The 17,566-nt window shown below is 63.7% G+C and overlaps 1 protein-coding gene across 3 annotated transcripts in view; it reads left to right on the top strand.

The window, feature by feature from the left end:
- Nucleotides 1-408: 408 nt before the first annotated feature.
- The window catches only part of WNT7B (Wnt family member 7B), a 54,952-nt gene continuing 37,794 nt past the window's right edge, over nt 409-17,566 (top strand). The window contains exon 1 of one of the 3 annotated variants that reach the window (XM_016939390.4): nt 409-936. In XM_016939390.4, coding sequence (XP_016794879.1) covers nt 841-936 — 96 coding nt within the window. In that variant the 5' untranslated portion in view covers nt 409-840. Of the gene's footprint in view, nt 937-4,974; nt 5,455-17,566 lie in introns of those variants that run through there. The other 2 variants (XM_016939392.4, XM_016939391.4) reach the window with 2 other exon arrangements.

The following is a 17,566-nucleotide window of genomic DNA, read 5'->3' as shown; positions in this document are numbered from 1 at the left end:
TGGAGTGGCAGCGATGCCTGGACTAAAAGGATGGCCCCAGAGTACCCCATGCGGATAATTTTTGGGGGTCAGGGAAGTGCACTCGGAGAGGCAATGGGAGTGGGTGGTCTCTCCCTCCCCCACCGGAAACTGGAAGCCAAGTGGCACCGCGACCTGTACCAGTAGTTTCCCGCCCCCACCTGTACCCCCGCCCCTACCCCCGCGTGCGCGGAGGAGCGCAGGTGTCTCTTCCGAGCCGCACCCTCCCCGCACCCCCACCACCCGTCACCCAAGCCCTCTTCCCCCGCCCAGTCCCCGGAGGGCAATCGGAAGGGAGCTGGCCTGGGGAGGGGGGGCCGGGGGGTAGATGCGTTTGTGTGTCACGGGGGAGGGAGGAGAAAAGGGAGGGGAGAGCCAGGGAGCGAGGGAGAGAGCGCGCGGCGAGCGAGGAGGGCGGGCGGGAGGCGGATCCTCCTACCTGGGGCGCGCTCGCTCGCTCGCGGCTCGCTTGCCGGGGCCGCGAGTCACCTGGGGAGGCCGACAAGTGCGGACACATTGGCCGCCGCGGCGCTCGGCGAGGCGCTCACGGCCTCAGGCGGCTGCGCCTAGTGCAGGCTGCACCCGCCCGCCAGCCGCGCCCGGGCCCCCGGCCCGCGCTTGCAGGGGTCCACGGTCGCTCAACCGGGCTTCGAGGTCGCGGTCCCCAGCCTGGGTCAATTCCCCGGGCTCACCATGGTGGCAGCGCGCGCCGAGTGCCCGCGCGTCGCCGGCCGCCCGAGCCGCAGTGCCGGCTGAGCGCAGTCTGCCCGCAGCCCCCTGGCCCCTGCCCGGCCCGCGCGTCCCCTCCGGCCGCCGCTGTCTATGGCGCAGCCCCCCTCCCTGGATCATGCACAGAAACTTTCGCAAGTGGATTTTCTACGTGTTTCTCTGCTTTGGCGTCCTGTACGTGAAGCTCGGGTGAGTACCCCGTGGGCGAGGGCAGCAGCCAGGGGCCAAGACAGCACGAAGGAGCTGCCTCCAGGGCGTCCCCGTGGGGACGTGGGGACTGGAGGGGGCCACTGCAGCTCTCTGGGCTCCGGGGCTGGCCCGTGTGTCAGACCCTCGCCCCACGCCAGCAGAGACGCAGCCCAACCCCCTGAGCTCCTGAGAGGCGCCGAGCTCAGCGCGGGAGGAGAGAGAGCGGGGCGCGCGGGCGGTCCGGCCGGGCTCGCGGGTAGCGGCGAGCGTGCCCGGCGCGTACTTTCACCTGTTTGGGCTCCAGGCCCCGGGGGTGGGACGCGCCTTCCCTCCCCCGGGCTGCGCTGGGCGCCGAGCCCGGGCCGAGCGCTCGCCGCCTGGAGGGTGCGCCGGGGCGGGGTCGGGGGGCGTCCGGCGCCTGCGGAGGCCCGGGAGGGCGGGGGGCGCGCACCCGGCCGCGAGCGCGCAGGCCGGGGCACCCGCCGCGGCCCTTCGTCTCTATCCATCACCCAGACGTGTTGAAATTACCTTGACAACTCGTCCGGCTGGCTCGGGATGGGCCGTGGGGCCGGCCGGGCCGCCTCGGGCTCGGTCCGGGGCCCGTGCCCCGCCCGCCCGGGGCCCTGGGCCCTGGGCCCGGCCCCCTCTCGCCGCGCTCCCCCTGGCGCGGCCCGGCGGGCGGGCGCCCGGCGAGCCGCGCTAGCTGCTCTCTGCGGTAGCTGCTCCGAGTCGTATTTCCACATTCCTGAACCCAGCCGAGTCCTTACCTGTTGAGCCGCGATCTCCTTTAGACAGAATCTGTCTCGGCTTCGCTCGAAGTGGGGGTGGAGAAACGGCGTGACGGAGAGGGGGTGCGGTGCACCTCGCCTGGGGCGCCCACCGCCCGCTGCTGGCCCCGCGCTCCTCGCACCTGCGGGGACCCGGGCCCCGCCGCGCCCTGCGCGCCTACTGTGCGCCGCCGGCTGCCCCGAGGCAAGCCCCGTCCAGGCCACAGGCAAGGCGGTGAACAGACCCGCGGGAGGGGCAGGTCCAGGTACCACTGGTGGGAGACGCGGCTTCCCAGGCGGAGAGGTGGAAGCAAGCGCTGGGAATCGTCTCTCCATCACCCTCCATCCCATGTCTGCCCGCCATTTTACAGGTGGAGAAACTGAGGCCCAAGGCCTGCAGAGACAAAGCCAGTGGCTTCAGAGGCAGGACTGGAAGCCCCCGTCCTAGCCTGAGCCCTGCAGGTCTGGGCGGGCGTGCCTGCGGCTGCCGGTAGCCCCGTTTATCATAGGTCTGTGGGTAGGCTGTGTCCCTGGGTGTTTGTTTATGGAGGTGAGGGGTGCGGGGCATTGAGCCTGCTGGGCGGGGGGTGGAGTGGGCAGGCTGCTCTTTTCCTGCATCTTCAGCAGTCCTGCAGTGATTCCCGCTGGGCCCCTCAAAGTGATGGCAACCCTTAATGAGGCTTTGTCCCTGCAGCCTGATTCTCAGCGCTGAGGCCTTCCCCCTCCTGGCACCCCTAGAGTTAGGTGCTTTTACTCTCCCAGATTCAAGGATTAGGAAACTGGGCACAGGACCTAAGTCACTGTCCTCAGAATTCAGTGACAGAGCTGGGGCTGCAGTTGGCTCTGACCCCCCACTGTGGGCTGCTGTTCCTAGCGTCCATTCTTCTGCATCAGTCATCGGAAAGCAGCCCTTCCTCCCATGAGTGAGCGGGTGGGAAGACCTCTAGGAACCCCCGTAGACAGCAGAAGGAGCTGACGGTCCACCCTAGCCCTGCTCCTGGGGCTGCTTCCAGAGCTTGAGGTCTGTGTGCCCTTCCCAAGCCTCCTGGTCCCTTCTGTAAACAGGGATTGCAGCTCTGGCCATCCTGAACAGGATGGTGGCCAGTGTCTGAGAGAGGTCTGAGTGAGCAAGACCCCACCGGGCCTCCGTGTAGCCCAGCCTGAGCCCCGGGCACCTGTGTCAGCCTCCCTCTGGGAGGGGGTAAGAGTGAAGCAGTGGCTGAGCTTCCTTCTGTGTGGCCCTGGCTCTGCCCTCAGGCCCCACGACCCCTGGAGGGGAAACTCCTCCCCCTGGTGTGCCAATCTAAAACACACACTCCCCACCCACCTCCTGGATTTCCAAAATGTGACCTCCGAACACCCTGTGGAATGGCAAGCAGGAAAGCCAGAGATCTACCCTGGGATCTGCTAAGGGAAGGAGAGCCAATCCCTCCCTCGAGGCTCAGCCCCTGCCCGCCAGGACTGGAGAGAAGGGCCCTGCTTTCTTTGCAAGCCATCTTGGCTACGCGCAGCGGTAGAAGGGGGAAGCTGGGCCCAGGTGTGTCCTCAGGGGTTAAATGACCTGGAAGCCCATTGCATTAAGGAGGAGGTTGGGGAGTCTAGGACCAATGAGCTGTCTGTTCTGTCCTCCTGTCACTCCTAGCCTGTGGCCTTGAGTGAGCCCTTTAACCTCTCAGCCTCCCTTTCTTCATCCAAAAAATGGGGTCACAACACCCCCTTCACTGCGTGCTGCCTGTGTTACTCCTGAGGGCCTTTGCCCTGTGGGTGCTGGAGATATGTGTCCCAATGAACACCTGTAGATACCAGGAGAATCTTATTGTTAATGACTATGATGTCACTGAGGCTGACACCCTGGGGACTCCTCCAGATGGTGTATTCCAGGGCATCTGCATCCCAGGAGTTGGGATTTTCAGGGTCATAAAGTTCTGACCAAAGATCAGAGGTTGTATGCATGGATGGGGTATTATGTGATCACTTCCCTGCATGCTGCCTGTGTTTAATTACACAGGGGGGCCACCTGGGCACGTGCAGCCATCACACACATGTGCCCCTAAGCCTGGTACAACTCACATGTACAACCCCTGGAGGACTCCAGTACCAGCTGGAACCAGAACTCAGCCCTCACAATCCCCTTAGGGGTCAGGGCCCTAAGAACAAATGCACCTGGGATTTGGAGCAATTTGAAAACCTGATGGCTTCAGGGAGTCACAGTTTCTCACCCAGGGCCCTTTTTGGACTGAGCGGCCTTCAGCTCCAGCCTTGGAGGAGGCCAAAGCAGAACTCAGAGGAGCCCGTCTGGAGTCTGGACACTGTCTGCTCACTGGAACTGGAGTCACTGCAGTTCTAGGACCAGCCTTGACGAAAGCCTGTCCCTGCCTTTGGGGCCAGAAGCAGAGGGGCCCGAGAGCCCTGGACTAGGAGGGATGAAGGTGGAGGAAGTGGCTGCTTCCTCCTGGGTGATGAGCCTCCACACCAGGTCTAGAAGTTAGAAAATCCTCTTCCTCAGGACGACGGGCCAGACCGCCCAGCCTTCCCTTGTCGCCATCTTCCTGCTTTGTGCTGTGATTCAGATGTAAAGGGATGGTCATGTGGAACCAGAATTGGCTAACGACAGGAGGTGGGACACTAGACCTATGTTTCTGAACTTAAACAAAAAATAAAAGGAACTCGAGGAGGGAGAACGTCTTTGTAGGTCTACTTCTCCCCAAACCCATCCCCGCCAACCGCTCAAAGGAGAGCAAAAGAAGCAGGATGGGGAAGCCAGAGTGGGGAAGCCTCTGTGTGAGGAGAGCAGCACCTGCTGGCGATGCCTTCCCACTGGCGGCCTCTCCGAAGAGGTGCCCAGGCAGGGTCGTGCAAGCTCAGCACCAGCACAAGGCTGGGCCTGGTTAGCCATGGCAGTGCCTGTGTGCGACCCACAGCCAGCCTCCCTAAACCCAGGGCACACGGGGGCAGAGGCTCAGGACACTCAATGCATCTGTGCACACACATCTGTCCTCACAGACTGCCCACGCTCCCGCAGGCACACACAGGCACATGTAGGCACATGCATGCACACACGCGCATACGTTGCCGAGCACAGCCCCCCAAGAGGAGCACAAGCCTCCGCGCAGTTCCCCCGGGGAGCCGCCCCCACGTGCACCTTCTGGAGCCAGGCCAGAGCTGTGTGGCTCCCTAAAGGTGGGGGTATGGGTGTCCCAGCCAAGGCAACTTGGGCAAGCCCTGGAGGCGGCTCCCACCGCACGCTCCGGTCAGCCTCCCCTTTAAAAAAACCCGCCGGGGGAGGAGGCGGATGTAGGGGCGGCCCGTCCAATGGCAGCTGCGCGCCTCGGGAGACTTGGAGAAGTGAGCCAGAGCGAGCGACAGAGCCGGTTCGCACCGACAGACGGACGGAGGTCCAGACCGCAGCCAAGGCGCGCCCGCTGCCCCCGGCCTGGTCCCCGCCCCGCACTCCAGCCCCAGCTCCCGCCGCTGCCCCAGACCCAGCGCCATGCGCGGCCCTAGCGGCGGGGCACGGGCGACAACTGCGCCCGGGCCCACGAGACCCGGCCCCTAGCGCCCAGCGCCGCCGCCCTGCATCGGGGAGCTCCGCGGGGACCCCGGCCTCAGCTGGCCCAGGCGCCCGGCCCGCGGAGCCTGTTCAGCCCCGCCAGGCTCGCCGGCCCACCATGCTCCTACTGTCGCCGCGCAGCGCGCTCGTCTCCGTCTATTGCCCGCAGATCTTTCTCCTCCTGTCCAGCGGCAGCTACTTGTGAGTGCCGCGGGCGGCGTGCGGGGTGGGCGGGTGGGCTCCCCCCGGGCCTCCAGCGCTGGAACCGGGCGGGCAGGGAACGCAGCAGCGAGGCCCCTGGGCGGGGCACCGGGTGACCGTCGCGCGCGGGAGCCGGGGGACTTTAGGTCGCCTCGCCAGCCTAAGCTGCCGAGGTGGAGCACTTGGCGGGCAGCTACGGCAGTGAGAAGTCCTGGCTCTGGGGTCAAAGAAAGGATGGCCCGGGAGCGGCTCGACTGCGGGAGTAGAGCAGGCTGTGCACGCCCAGCGCGAGGGCCCGCGGGCACGCGAGCGGCGCCGAGATTCCCTGCGCGTCCCAGCAGAGTCCTGGACCAGCGGGGGACCCCTCCCCATATTAACCCACGCGGCGCGCAAGACCATGCCACACTTGGGAGAGCCGCACTCACACACCCGCTCCCTCGTGCAAACACCGGCATGCACGTGCACGCCGCGCTTCACCGGACAGCGCCCGGACTGTACCCCGAAGTCGCTGCGGCTTCTCGCGCCTTCCTGCCGCGCTGGGTGGCCTGATCCCTGCCCCTGCCGAGTCCTCACCTGGGGGCGAGGAGGACGCGCATTGCGTGCTGGCGGCCGCGTTCGCCCAGTTGTCTCGGCCAAGGGAGAGCGCGGAGCGTGGGCGCGCGTGTGTGTGCCCGGCAAGGCAGAGCCCACGGGGCTCTGAGAAGCTCCGGGCAGGGCCGAGTCCAGCCCAGTGAGCCCAGGGGGCGCGCAGTGGTGGCTTCGCCGAATTCCTAATGGGACGCATATGCTCTGGCCTCTGACTTAAAAAGAAGTTTGATTTATGGAACCGCCGTTTGGGGGAATTTAAGCTGGATGCTACTGATTAAACCTCAGAGCCTGCTCTCCCTCCCCTTCTTTTCCCTTCCCCCTCCCCCTCCTTTACACGCGGGCCACGTCCGGGGTCGCCTGACGCGGCCAGAGGGGGCAGCCGCTGCCTTCCCGCTCCCTGCGCCACCCCCTCCCCCCATGCGGTCGCAGTCCTAATACATCGCCTCGCCCCCACCCCCATTTAATAAAGACGCAGCCAATTTCTCCTCTTGCTCCTAGGAAATTACTGTCCTACCAGTTTTCCTTCTATAAATAGTCGCGCATCTTGAAACAAAAGTTCGCAACCGCAGCCAGATGCTGCGAGGCCCGCGGTTTCCCGGGCTGTGGGACATAATTACAAGGTCCGGGCACAGAGAGCGCTCCAGGCCCAGCGGGCAGCCCCGGCTGCGGAGGCATCGCCTGAGGGGGGCGGGGTAGCAGGGCGCATGCGGGTGGGGACCGCCTGAGCAGTGGGGACCCAGGCTAATAAAGTGCCAGGGTCCCTGGGTCCTGCTTCTGGTGTCCTTTCCAGGAACTGGATCAACCAGGGGACTTTGGAATTTCAGCATCTAGCGGTTGGAGGCCAGGAAGCCTCCCCCTCCCCAGAATCCTGGCGTTTCAGCCTTAGGCCTTGCTAGAGAATTGGCAGCTCCGGTGCTTGGGAAATCAGTTTTGGAGCCGGCTGGCTGAGGTTCGGTGTTCATAGAGAGGTGTCCGGGGTGGGAGACCAGGAGTCCTGCGGAGGTGGAGGCAAGGGAAGTGGGGGGGTTGGGGGTTGGGGTAAGGGTCGGAGAGAGGGAGGTGCGCAGGGGCCCCAGAAGCCTGGTGGGAGTTGATGCCAAGGCAGCAGTGAGGGGCCTCTGGGGCAAGGTGGTGCCCAGTGTACCTCTGCAGACCCCAGGTTTACCTCAGGGCTGGCCCCTCATCCGGGCCTGCAGTGACTACACCCGCCAGGCTTGCTCCTGGAGTGTGCACTGCCCAGCTGTGTTGGCAGAAATTCTCCTAAGGAAACAGTTTTTCCAGACATCCCTGGGCCAGTGCTGGGGTCTGGCCTGGGTCGTGGGGGACAGGAAGGCAGACTGCATCCCTGACTTGCCCTCAGCAGCTCCTGCCCCACAGGGAGGAAGACGCTGACGCCAGCCTTCCCCAAGCAGAGAGGAACCCAGACACGTTCCCGGAGTGAGCGGGGCGGGTCTCAGATTTCCCTTGCCCCGTTTGGTGGGCGCAAGGCTGACCATAGATGGGAGTAGGGCCTGCGCAATTCGATTTGAATGAAAGCATGCAAAGTGAGAAGACCTTGGTTTCGGCGTCTCTGACCCGATGGCTGCACTTGGGGGAGGCAGCCAGCAGCAAGTGCTTGGAGAGCTGTGAGAGGTGGGGGTGAGTGTCAGCCCACCCTCAGCACTGCAGGCGCACTCGATGGCGTTGGCCTTTGGATCTGAGGATGCCTGGGCTAGGAGGGTCGCTGGGTGGAGGCTTCATTCTGCTCCAGAGAACTTTCAGGAATTTTCCAGATCCCATTGCTGGGATCCCAGACGCTGGCTGACAGCTGATCCTCCCCCTTTCATCTGGACTGCTCCTCTAGCTCCCTGTCCTGGGCTGTGGTCGGTGCACACCGAATCCCAGACGCATGCCTGGGCCCCTGCCACTGATCAGGTTGGACGGGTGTGTTGGCCTGGAAGCGCCCTGCGCCCCTGCTACATGCTGACTTGCAGCCGTGCTAGGCGGCTCTGGCCAGCCCTCGCCTTCTCTGTGCAGAGCTCTGTTGTCAGTGCAGGAGCTCCCAGGGCCAGCGGGGATCAGTAAGGGCCCAAGGGAGGGCAGGTAGGGGACTGCAGGCCAAGAGGAAGGCTTGTGGTGCTGGGTCAGCTGCAGTGGGGGCCTGGCTGAGGCCTTGACCAGGACCAGGCTGCGCTTCTGTCCCAGGCAGGTCTCTTCCGGTCTCAGTCTTCCTCTCCCAGATGTGGGGGTTGGCTCTGACGACCCCCCCAGGTCTTCCGGTAGGAGCCTGTCATGGTGACCGCCCGCTCTGGGGAGCCAAGTGAGTCATGGGTGACGGGGCGGTTACTCACCGACCACCTGGCTGTGGCAGGGTGGGGGGGCGCTTACCACGGCCCCGCCAGGCCAGGCCTCTTCCCGGCTCCACCGCTGTGGCTTTGTCAGCGGTGCCAGCCACAGTCCCAGAAGTGCTGTGGCCATGACCCTCGAGGGGGAGGAGATGAACCAGGCCTACTCCCATGGCACCATGGCCCGTGTGAGAACAGGATGCGCCCCGTGGCTCAGGCGTGTTCAGGTTGCCCTTGGGGGAGGGGCAACTCCCAGCCTGGAGGGTCTGCGTCTATCCAGGTCTGGGAGGGGCTCTGCTGTGTGTCCTGAGCAGGTCCATGAGCCTCTCTGGGCCTCAGTCTCCTCATGGGTCACTTGGGATGGAGATCCCTCTCCCAAGGCTCAGATCAGGCCACGTGTAGTTGGAACTTGAAAGTGTAGAACGTTCCATAGAGGGTGTGCATGTGGGGTTCAAGCTGGGAAATCTGATGAGATCTCAACTGGGGACCCCCCACTGGAGGTGGGCAAGTGGAGCCTCCCTAATCATAGGAAACTCCGCAGAACTCATCACCACGTGGACGAGACCCAACAACCATTGGCTAAAGGGGAGAATGTGCATCCTGGACCGTCTGTGTGCAGAGGGAGGACAGGAGGTCCTGGGGTGACGCTGGACTCCACGGTTGTGCAGTGAGGCCTGTAGGATAATGCGCCGTTTTCTAACATGGTTTCCCGTGAGGCCAAAGGGCGTGATAGTGACTCAGATCTGGGTCCTCATCCTGACTCCACAGGGCCCTCACTGCCTGGCTGTGTCCCAAGGCCCAGCTCTTCCCTCTCCAGTGCAGATCACGGGAGCACAAACCTCACCGGGTGGCTGTGGGAAGCTCTAGCTTGATGCCTGGTGTGGTCGGTGTGCAGGAGACAGGCCATTCTCAGCTATCAGGAACAGGGAGGTTGGCCACAGGCAGCACAGAGGGAGGCCCAGTGGCTGTGTTCATTCAGGAAGGAGTGGTGGACCCCCTAGGGCATCTCAGAGGGCTTCCCAGGGGAGATGACTCTCAGACAGGGTTTTGAAGGATGGATAGGAGTTGGCCAGACTAAACAGGCACATGAAAGAGACCCCTAGAAGAGGGAACAATACTGTCAAACACATTCACCAGGGGTTCCCCTCCAGGGAGGCTCAGAGCATCTTGCTGAGGTGGGCCGATGGGATGCCAGGATCCAGAGAAGAGGCTGTTTCCCAAGGTCACCTTGGATCCCAGGGGTTCAGCCCTCCCAGTTCCAGGTCCTCACCCGGTGCCAGCACTGCCTCTGAAGGGAAGTTCCCCCTATGCAGTCCCACGGGGAGTGGAATCGGGGTCTCCCAGGGCCTCAGGTTCCAGCCAGCAGTTGGAGGTGCTGATGGGGGGCGAGGTGATGATCATGAAGTTGGTGATTTTTGAGGCGCCGACGGCACATTATTGTTCCCTCATTCACACACTTCCCTGGGCTCCTCTGGGGACACAGTGGACAACGGCCAAGCAAGTCACAATCCCGCCCCTTCCCCTCCCACCCACCACGTCCCCGGAGGCTTGAGTCACCCTGGCAGGGCAGGTGGGTGCCTATGGGGAGCCCAGGGCCCCTGCTTGGGTGTGGACCAAGGCTCTGTTCTCGGAGGACCCTGACAGACCCTGGGTGTGGCATGGCGGTGTTGGATGAGGTAGAGGGCTCGGTTGTGGGTGTCTAGGCCATCGGCCCAGGGCCAGGGTGCGGAGCCCCCAGAACTAGGACCCACATGCAGTGGGAGCCCAAGCCCTCACGGCTCACACTGCTCCCTGTCATCCCCAGCAGATGGAGAGGCGGTAGCATGCTCCTAAGGCTGCCGCCCTACACAGCCTTGGGTCCGGCTCAGATGGGGCTCAGCTCCCCTCCCAAAGGGACAGGAGGCCGGGCGCCCTCCCTTGTCAGATGAAACCCCGGCCCAGGGCTCCTTCAGCCTGATGAAAGGGTCATTGTGTGGTGCGGGCCGCCCGCTGGCCAAGGACAAAACCACCGTTTGTCCTCCGTCCCTGGCGCGGGGCTGGGGGCCTCACCTCAGGCTGGCCGGCAGGGTGGGGGTGGGTACAGGTGCGCTCCCTCCCCCCTTCCTTGTCTTCCCACTCAGCCTGCCTGGGGCCCCTCCCCCATCCCTGCCCCTCACCCAGGGCGTTCTCGTCCTCTGAGCGTGGGTCCTGAGGCTTGGGTCAGCTCCACTGTTGGCAGAGAGGCAGTGAGTTCTCCAGCCCCGGAGGCATACAAGCAGATGCAGGAGTGAGGGCCGGGGATGCTGGGGAGGGTCCCTGCCTGGGCAGAGAAGCAGCGCTCACAGGTTCTCTGTGCAAGTAGCCGGTGGAGTGGTTGGCCTTTCCAGAGGCCGTTCCACAGTCTCAGTAGTAGAGTGGCAGGTGAGGCTTGGCACAGGGCCATCGACACTTCCTCCATCCCCAGGCTGGAGCAGGTGGCAGCTGAGGTGCTGGGGCTGCCACGAGGCTGGGTCTGAGGCTGTGTGCAGAAGACACTAACGTCCTGCTCCCCCAAGCAGCCTTTGCAGCTTTAGAGTGTGAAGCCTGCAGGTGCCTGGAGCTGGGCCTGGGAGGAAGCCACCCCACCCGACGAGCAGCTTGCCGGGTGTCAGCAGCAACGGAGAAGAGCCCTAGTGAGCATCCCCTGGAGTCCCATCCCATGACCCCTGCAGGCCTCTATCGCTTTCTGGAGCCCTCCTGCACTGTGATCCCTGCTCCAACCCTTCCGTGCCCTGCTGGAGCTCTGAATGGGCCAGGCCGGAGGGAGCCCGGGCACAAGGACTGGTGGTGTCTCAGCTGGCCTCCGCGCAGTGGGTATTGGTGTGGCCAGGGTGAGGAGGCATCCAGAGCTGAGACTTAGGCCTGCGCAGTCCCAAGTGGTGAGACAGATGGCAAAGCCCCTTCCAATGGGAAGTCCTCCAGAATGCACTGCCTGCCCTGCAGACCCCCGCCTGGGGGACACAGGATGAGGCATTCCCACTTCTGGAGGACTCAGTTTCCCCCAGAAGGCCCTCCCTAGTGGGACTGACGTGTGCACAGTGCCCAGGGTCTGCTTTGGAATCTGTGTCCCCCTCGGGCTGCCAGAGAAGGGGAGCTAGGAGAGGCCCGTCTGCCTTGGTAGGTGGTGGAGTGAGGAAGACGAGGTCAGGGTGCAGAGTCACTCGCCCAGGTCAAGCAGCTGAGCCCAGATTTGAGCCCAGGGACTCCTGGCTGTCGGGTCCATGCCACTTGTCACGGTGTTTTACTAAGGCGGGTTTCCAGCCTTGGGCGGGCTCTGTTGCGTGTCCCGTTTCCTGCCTGTCCTCTCCAGGCAGAAACCAATGCCTCCAGTTGCTTAGAACTGTGTGTTGACCAAGAGTCCCCGGGGCCCTGAGCGAGGGTCTCAAGGTTGCAAGGGCTGCCTCCAAGTTTAGCTTTGGGACCAGAGGTGCAGCTGTCCTGCGGGTATGGGAAGCCCAGAGGCCTTCTGTTCTGGGCCTTGTCCTGCTTTCGCCCCTGACCCAGGAGCTCTGAGACCAGCCTGGCCAGCTTTGTTGGGTCAGCATGTGTGTGGTCCTGGATGCCCAGGTCCTGTTCCTGGCTCAGCTGTGGGCTTGCGGCAACCTTGAGGGTATCCCTCCCCTTCTCTGGGCCTCAGTTTCCCCATCTGGGTGGTGGGTCTGGATGCTCCCCCAGGTCCTCTTCCTCCCTCCTCCCCTTCCTGCTGGCTCCACCACCACCCTGAACTTTCCCTTCATGCCCACAGCGTGATGGCAGCCCCCGCGGGTGGGTTATCAGGGCTGGCCAGGTGTGCAGGTGTGACTGGGAAGGAAAGTCCCTACCGCCCTGCCTTCCAGCGTCGTTTACACAAAGCCCTGTGGGACCCACAGCAGGAGCTCTAAGCCATCTGTGATGAGGGTGGCCCAGGGAAGACCTCTCAAGTAAGGCAGCCTCTGACCTTGGCCCTGAAGGACCTGCTGGAGGGAAGGAAGGTGGGTTCCTGGGAAAGGGACAGACGTGGGCAAAGGCCTGGAGGTGTGAAGAGGATGTGGCAGCATCAGGAGTGGGGAGCAGCAGGTTTGAGTAGGCTGGAGCAGGGGAAGGTGAGGTGGGGGCGGGGCCGGAGGCAGTGATCTCGGGTCTGGGGAGCCCAGGGCAGGGAGGAGTGGCTTCAGCGAGCTTTAGAAAGACCCTTCTGGGCAATGAGGTGGAGGATGGGGAAGCATGGAGAAGGCTGGTCCTGCCCACCAGCTGCAGATGCAGGGCCCGGGACACTCCAGGGCTGAGGAGAGGAGATGGCTGAGTCTGTAGGACCATCTGGTGGCAGCGGTGCCACGGGAGTGTGCTTGGCCACGTCTAGGGTTGCAGGGTTGCCTGCCTCCTCCTCAGTGCTCAGGGCAGTGCCAGGCCCTCACTCAGTTGGTACCCAGCAAATCTGTCAGTCTGATGGCCACTTGTGGGTCTGGGGCCCAGTGAACTCCCAGGTCACAGCCCATTGCCCAGGGGTGGCAGAGCCTGTGGTGGCCCCAGGCGTGCTTGGCCCCTAGTGGCACAGGTGGGATGGGGGAGTGGGTGGCCCGGGGCTGGATGACTTCCAGGTTCCCCTGACTCAGGTCTTCCCAGGGTGACTTCACCGCTGACGGGGAAGTGTTGGGAATTTCCAGGTGCGGCTGACACCCCCACTAGGAAGGCAGATTCATCACTCCGCCATCTCCATTTCCTGGGGCTCCTCCTGTGTGCCCCATGGCTCCCCTCAGCCTGGGGAGGGCTGGCCTGCAGGGGCCACACTCCTGTGGGCTGAAGCGCTTGCTCGGCCCCATCACTGCTCCAGCAAGGTTGTCACCCGCCTTGGTAGCACTGCCCTGGGGATGGAGTCGCATGTTGGGCACACCTTTCTGAGCCTCAGGGTGTTCAGGGAGTGTTCCTGGGGGTGACAGGCCCAGGATCCCTGGATGCCAGGCAGGCTGGTGTTGTGGAGAGAGCACTGGATAGGGAGTCAGTGGCTCCGGGCTGCAGTCACTCCATGTCTGCAGTAGTCCAGAGTACACAGGGACACAGGGCCTGGGGACCTGCGGGACACAGTCCCCGAAGTGGCCAGGCTGGGCTGCTGTGGACCTGCACCTGGGGAGGGGCACTGGGCTGAGGGCTGCAGACTGCACATGGGGCGCACCTGCTCTCTCTCAGAACCTGCCTCCCCAGCGTGTGGCCTGGGGGCTCCCCTCCAGGCTGCAGCTCCTGGAGGTGCGGGGGGTCACCTGGCGCCCCATTGTGCTCTTGTATTTCCTTCTGGCATCTTTAGGAGCCAGGCAGGGTGTGCGGTGTGATGCCTCCCTCTGTTGCGGGAGTCCCCTGCTTTGGAGCAGCCTTGGAGGGTGGCTGGGGCTGGTCCCCTACCTTCAGAGGCTGGGGAGAGCCAGGCTTTGCAGCCAGCTCTGACTGTGAGCCCAGAGCCCAGCTCGGCTTCCACTTACTGCCTTCCACGGTGGAGATTCCTGTGGCAGGGAAGACGGGAGGGTGGGAAGAGGCAGAGCCCAAAGGTGGGGGGAAAGCCACAGGGTCTGGTCCTGCTCTTGTCTCTGATACCAAACCACTGCCACGTTGCTGTGTGGCCTGGCCCAAGATGCTGCTCCTCTCTAAGCCGCCTCTGTAAAATGGGAATGATGAACTCCAACTGGGGGCTCTCCGTGGGGAAGGCAGGGACGGCACTCAGGACCTTGGGCCACTTCAGTCAAGGCCCCTGGAGTTCTGAAGGCTCCATAAGCACTCACTCAGCCAGGCTGATGAGAGGCAGAGGAGGCTGCCCCTGGGGAAGTGGGCACTCTGGGCCACAAGGCATCCAAGCTGAGCAGTTGGCTAGGAGGCGGTGGCGGCCTAGGCATTCTTGGAGGGAGCATTCCAGAAAAGTGGGCTGCTTGAAAGGTGAGGGGGATGTGGAATTATGCGTAGGGGACTTCTGACCCAGAATGGGTCCCCTGCTTTGGAGAATGCAGATGACCTGTGTGGGGCTGGCCTGGCTCTGGCTCACACGCTGTCTGAGATGCTGTGTGGCCCAGGCATGGACTGGGCGTGGCTCCCATCTGCTCCTGGAAGGAGGACCCTTCAGGACTGCGGCCTGAGGCTGAGTCCCAGGGCTGGGAGCTCAGCCCTGTCTTGCAGTCTGCAGAGAGGTGGTGGCTGGGCCCCCAGACCTGCCGCTCAGCCAAGTCCAGGGCAGCCAGGAAGGCCGAGGCGCTGGCCCAGCCACAGTGTGTCCAGACTCCCATTCTGGCCATGGGCCAATGGGGCCTGCCAGCTCTCTCCAACGTGTTCCACCTGTCTGTCCACCCACCCATCTGTCCTGAGGTTTCAGGTTGGCATCCTGGTCACCCAGGCCTGCAAGGCGCCCCTGCGTCCAACAGATCTGTGGCATCAGGGCCAGGGCCAGGACTGGGACTCCCATCCTTGCTAGGGTCTCAGCTAGCTGTGTGGTCTCAGGTGCTGTGGCATCTCTGGGTGTTTCTGTTCCCATCTGTACTGTGGGAAGCAAAGAGAAGGGCCAGAGTAAGACCTAGGGAAGGGCATAGCTGAATTTCAGTCCCAACGGCTTCCTCAGGAGCCCGGCACACATGTGATCCTGCAGGGAGTGGAGAGGGAAGAACTGAGAGAGACCCTGGTGGACTTCTTGGAGGAGGAGGCACTAAGCTGGGTCTGGAATCTTGCCTGGCTGCTGGAGGGAGCAAGGTGCCTGCCCCTGGAGGGGGAGGAGCTAGTCCAGTGTGGCCAGCACCTGGTGCATCCTGATGGGCCCTGGGTGCCGGTAGAGATCTGGAAGGTTCTGAAGTCAGAGGTCAGCGTCCTGTGGTTTGGGAGGTCACAGTGAGTGGGTGAGGCTCTCATTTCACAGATTTAGCAGATATAGTGGCTGGGAGTGTCTGCCCTTGACCTCATTAGCTGCGGGCTCCTTGTGTTGGCCAGGGGTGCAATGGACCCCATGGCTGTGGCTTATCCACCTGCAGCGGCCTCAGCCCTGCCTGGGGCCCCCAGCTCTTCACCAGCTTTTTCCCAGGCGGTCTGGTTCTTCTCCAGGGTGGGGTCCCGGGCTGCCAGGCCAGGAATGCCAGCTATGTGGGGAGGGTGGGAGGGCAGCCGCCCGCCGGGGGCGCGAGGGAGCAAGCGGACGCTCTGCTCCCTTCCCTGGGAACACTGAGAGCCGAGAGCTGAGCAGAGCAGTGGCGTGGAAAGAGTGGCAGGCGGGACTGTGGTGGAGTGCAGCCTGCAGGATGCCCCACCCACCAGCAGGCCAGTTCTCCCCATTGAACAGACCGGCAAACTGAGGCTCAGGGAGGCCAGCGAGAGCCAGTGGCTGAGCAGAACTCAAACACAGGACCCCAAACCCAAGCAAGCAAGCGAACCTCTTTAGGACACAGCTGCAGGTACCCAGATTGTCACCTCAGCCCCTCACTACACAGATGGGAAACTGAGGCAGGGAGGGGCAGAGGGATGGCCTCATTCCTGAGCTGGGCCCTGGGGGTGTCAGCCCTCTGCTCTCCCCAGCCCCGTCCTTGCCCACCCCCCACCTGCCCAGCTCCCTGTGCCTCCTCTAAGGACGCACTGCCCCGGCCCCCACCCACACTGCTCTCTTCTGATTGTTCTCTCTGAGTCTCAGTTTCCTCATCTGTAAGGTCAGGCTGGCAAGGACCAGCCAGGGGAACCAGAGTGGAGAGAGGGTGGGACAGGGTGGGAAACGGTTCCAGGGCCCCACACACCATGAACCTGCTTGGAAAGGGGAGCGCTTTGGGCCTGTCCCTCCCCAACAGGTGTAAGGCCCCTCCCGGGCCTCACCTGCCACTTGCCAAAGGAGAGGTGATTGTTCCCTGCTCTCAGATGGGAAAACTGAGACTCAGAACAGGCTTGGGGTGGCCAGGCGAAACTCCTGGCCCAAGCCCCACCCCCTTCCACCCCACGGAGCTGGGCCCTGAGAAAGGACGGGGCACCAGCTGTTGAGCCCAGACCTGTCCTATTCATTCTCTCTGGTTCCTTCTCACCGGCGCGCCCAGCTCTGGGCTGCAATGCGTCCCTTCCAGCCTCCTCTGAGGGCAGCGCCAGAGCTGCTGTGGGGGTCAGGCATTATGGGGCAGGTGCAGGTGGAGCTCTGTTCTGGGTGAGTAGGGGTATCTGGCCAGTCTGCAGCCTGTGGCTCATGGGGTCTGCTGAATGACCCCAGGCCTGGGTCATTCTTATCCCCATTTGACAGGCAGGAACACTGAGGCCACCACCAGCCCCTGCCCCATACTCAGCCCCAAGGAACCCTGCTGGGCTCCAAAGCCATAGAAGAGCCCCTATATGGATGGAAAGTTCCGGGCCAACCCTCTGCCCACCTAAGGAAGAGGCTGGCGAGGACTCGGCCCTGGGTGGGTACGGAGGCCAGGTGCTGTCCTCCCGGGTATCTGCTGACTTACTTCCTGGATGGGTGGACCCAGCCCGCCTCCCTGGCTGATCACAGATAATTGGAACATTCTTCAAATATTTTTGCCAGAAGATGCCTGAGAAGGAAGAATTACAAAGCGCCCCGGGCCAGGAGCGTGGGCCGCAGGAGCCCGGGGCCGCCCGGCAGCCAGGGCCAGGGGCTGGGAGGGAGGCCGGAGATCAGGCCCAGGCTCAGCCAGCCTGTCCCTGCCACCCAGAGAGCTGGGGAGGGGGCTGCCCATGCTCCCTCAGCTGGGGGGGTGGGGTGGCTCATGACCAAGGTGAGCGTAGGGCCTGGCCAGGTGCTGGGCAATTCTGGGGACCCCTGCCCTGGGGAGTCTGCCGCTGACACAGTGGCCTTAGGACAGCCTGAGAGGTCAAGCACAGAGTCTGGGCGCTCCCAGAGGGGGCTGGTGGGTGGGAGTGCCTCCCCAAGGAGGGGTCTCTGCAGTGGAGAGCTCAGCAGGTCGGGGGCGGGCCAGCATGCAAGGAAGGAGGAACGGGTGTGGGCAAGAGTGAGGGCTGAGGGGGCAGGCCTGGGGCCACCTGGCCAAAGTGGCCAAGGAGAAGCAGCCTGGGCGGGGGCTGGGAGGTGGCTCAGGCAGGCCCCGAGGCCATGATCCTGCTGGTGTCAGGGTGGGGCGTGGGTCCATGCCAGGGGCAGGATGGCGGGTTGAGGGGGCAGGATGGTGGGTGCCCTGGGGGCAGAGCGGGGCATGCTGGGGAAAGCCTTTCTGACCTCCGATGAGCTTTTTGAT

The sequence above is a fragment of the Pan troglodytes genome, chromosome 23 (genome assembly GCF_028858775.2).
Source record: "Pan troglodytes isolate AG18354 chromosome 23, NHGRI_mPanTro3-v2.0_pri, whole genome shotgun sequence".
In the NCBI taxonomy this organism is placed as follows: Eukaryota; Metazoa; Chordata; class Mammalia; order Primates; family Hominidae; genus Pan; species Pan troglodytes.
The sequence above is the reverse complement of the archived record's forward strand: the minus strand, read 5'-3'. Positions and strand labels throughout refer to the sequence as shown.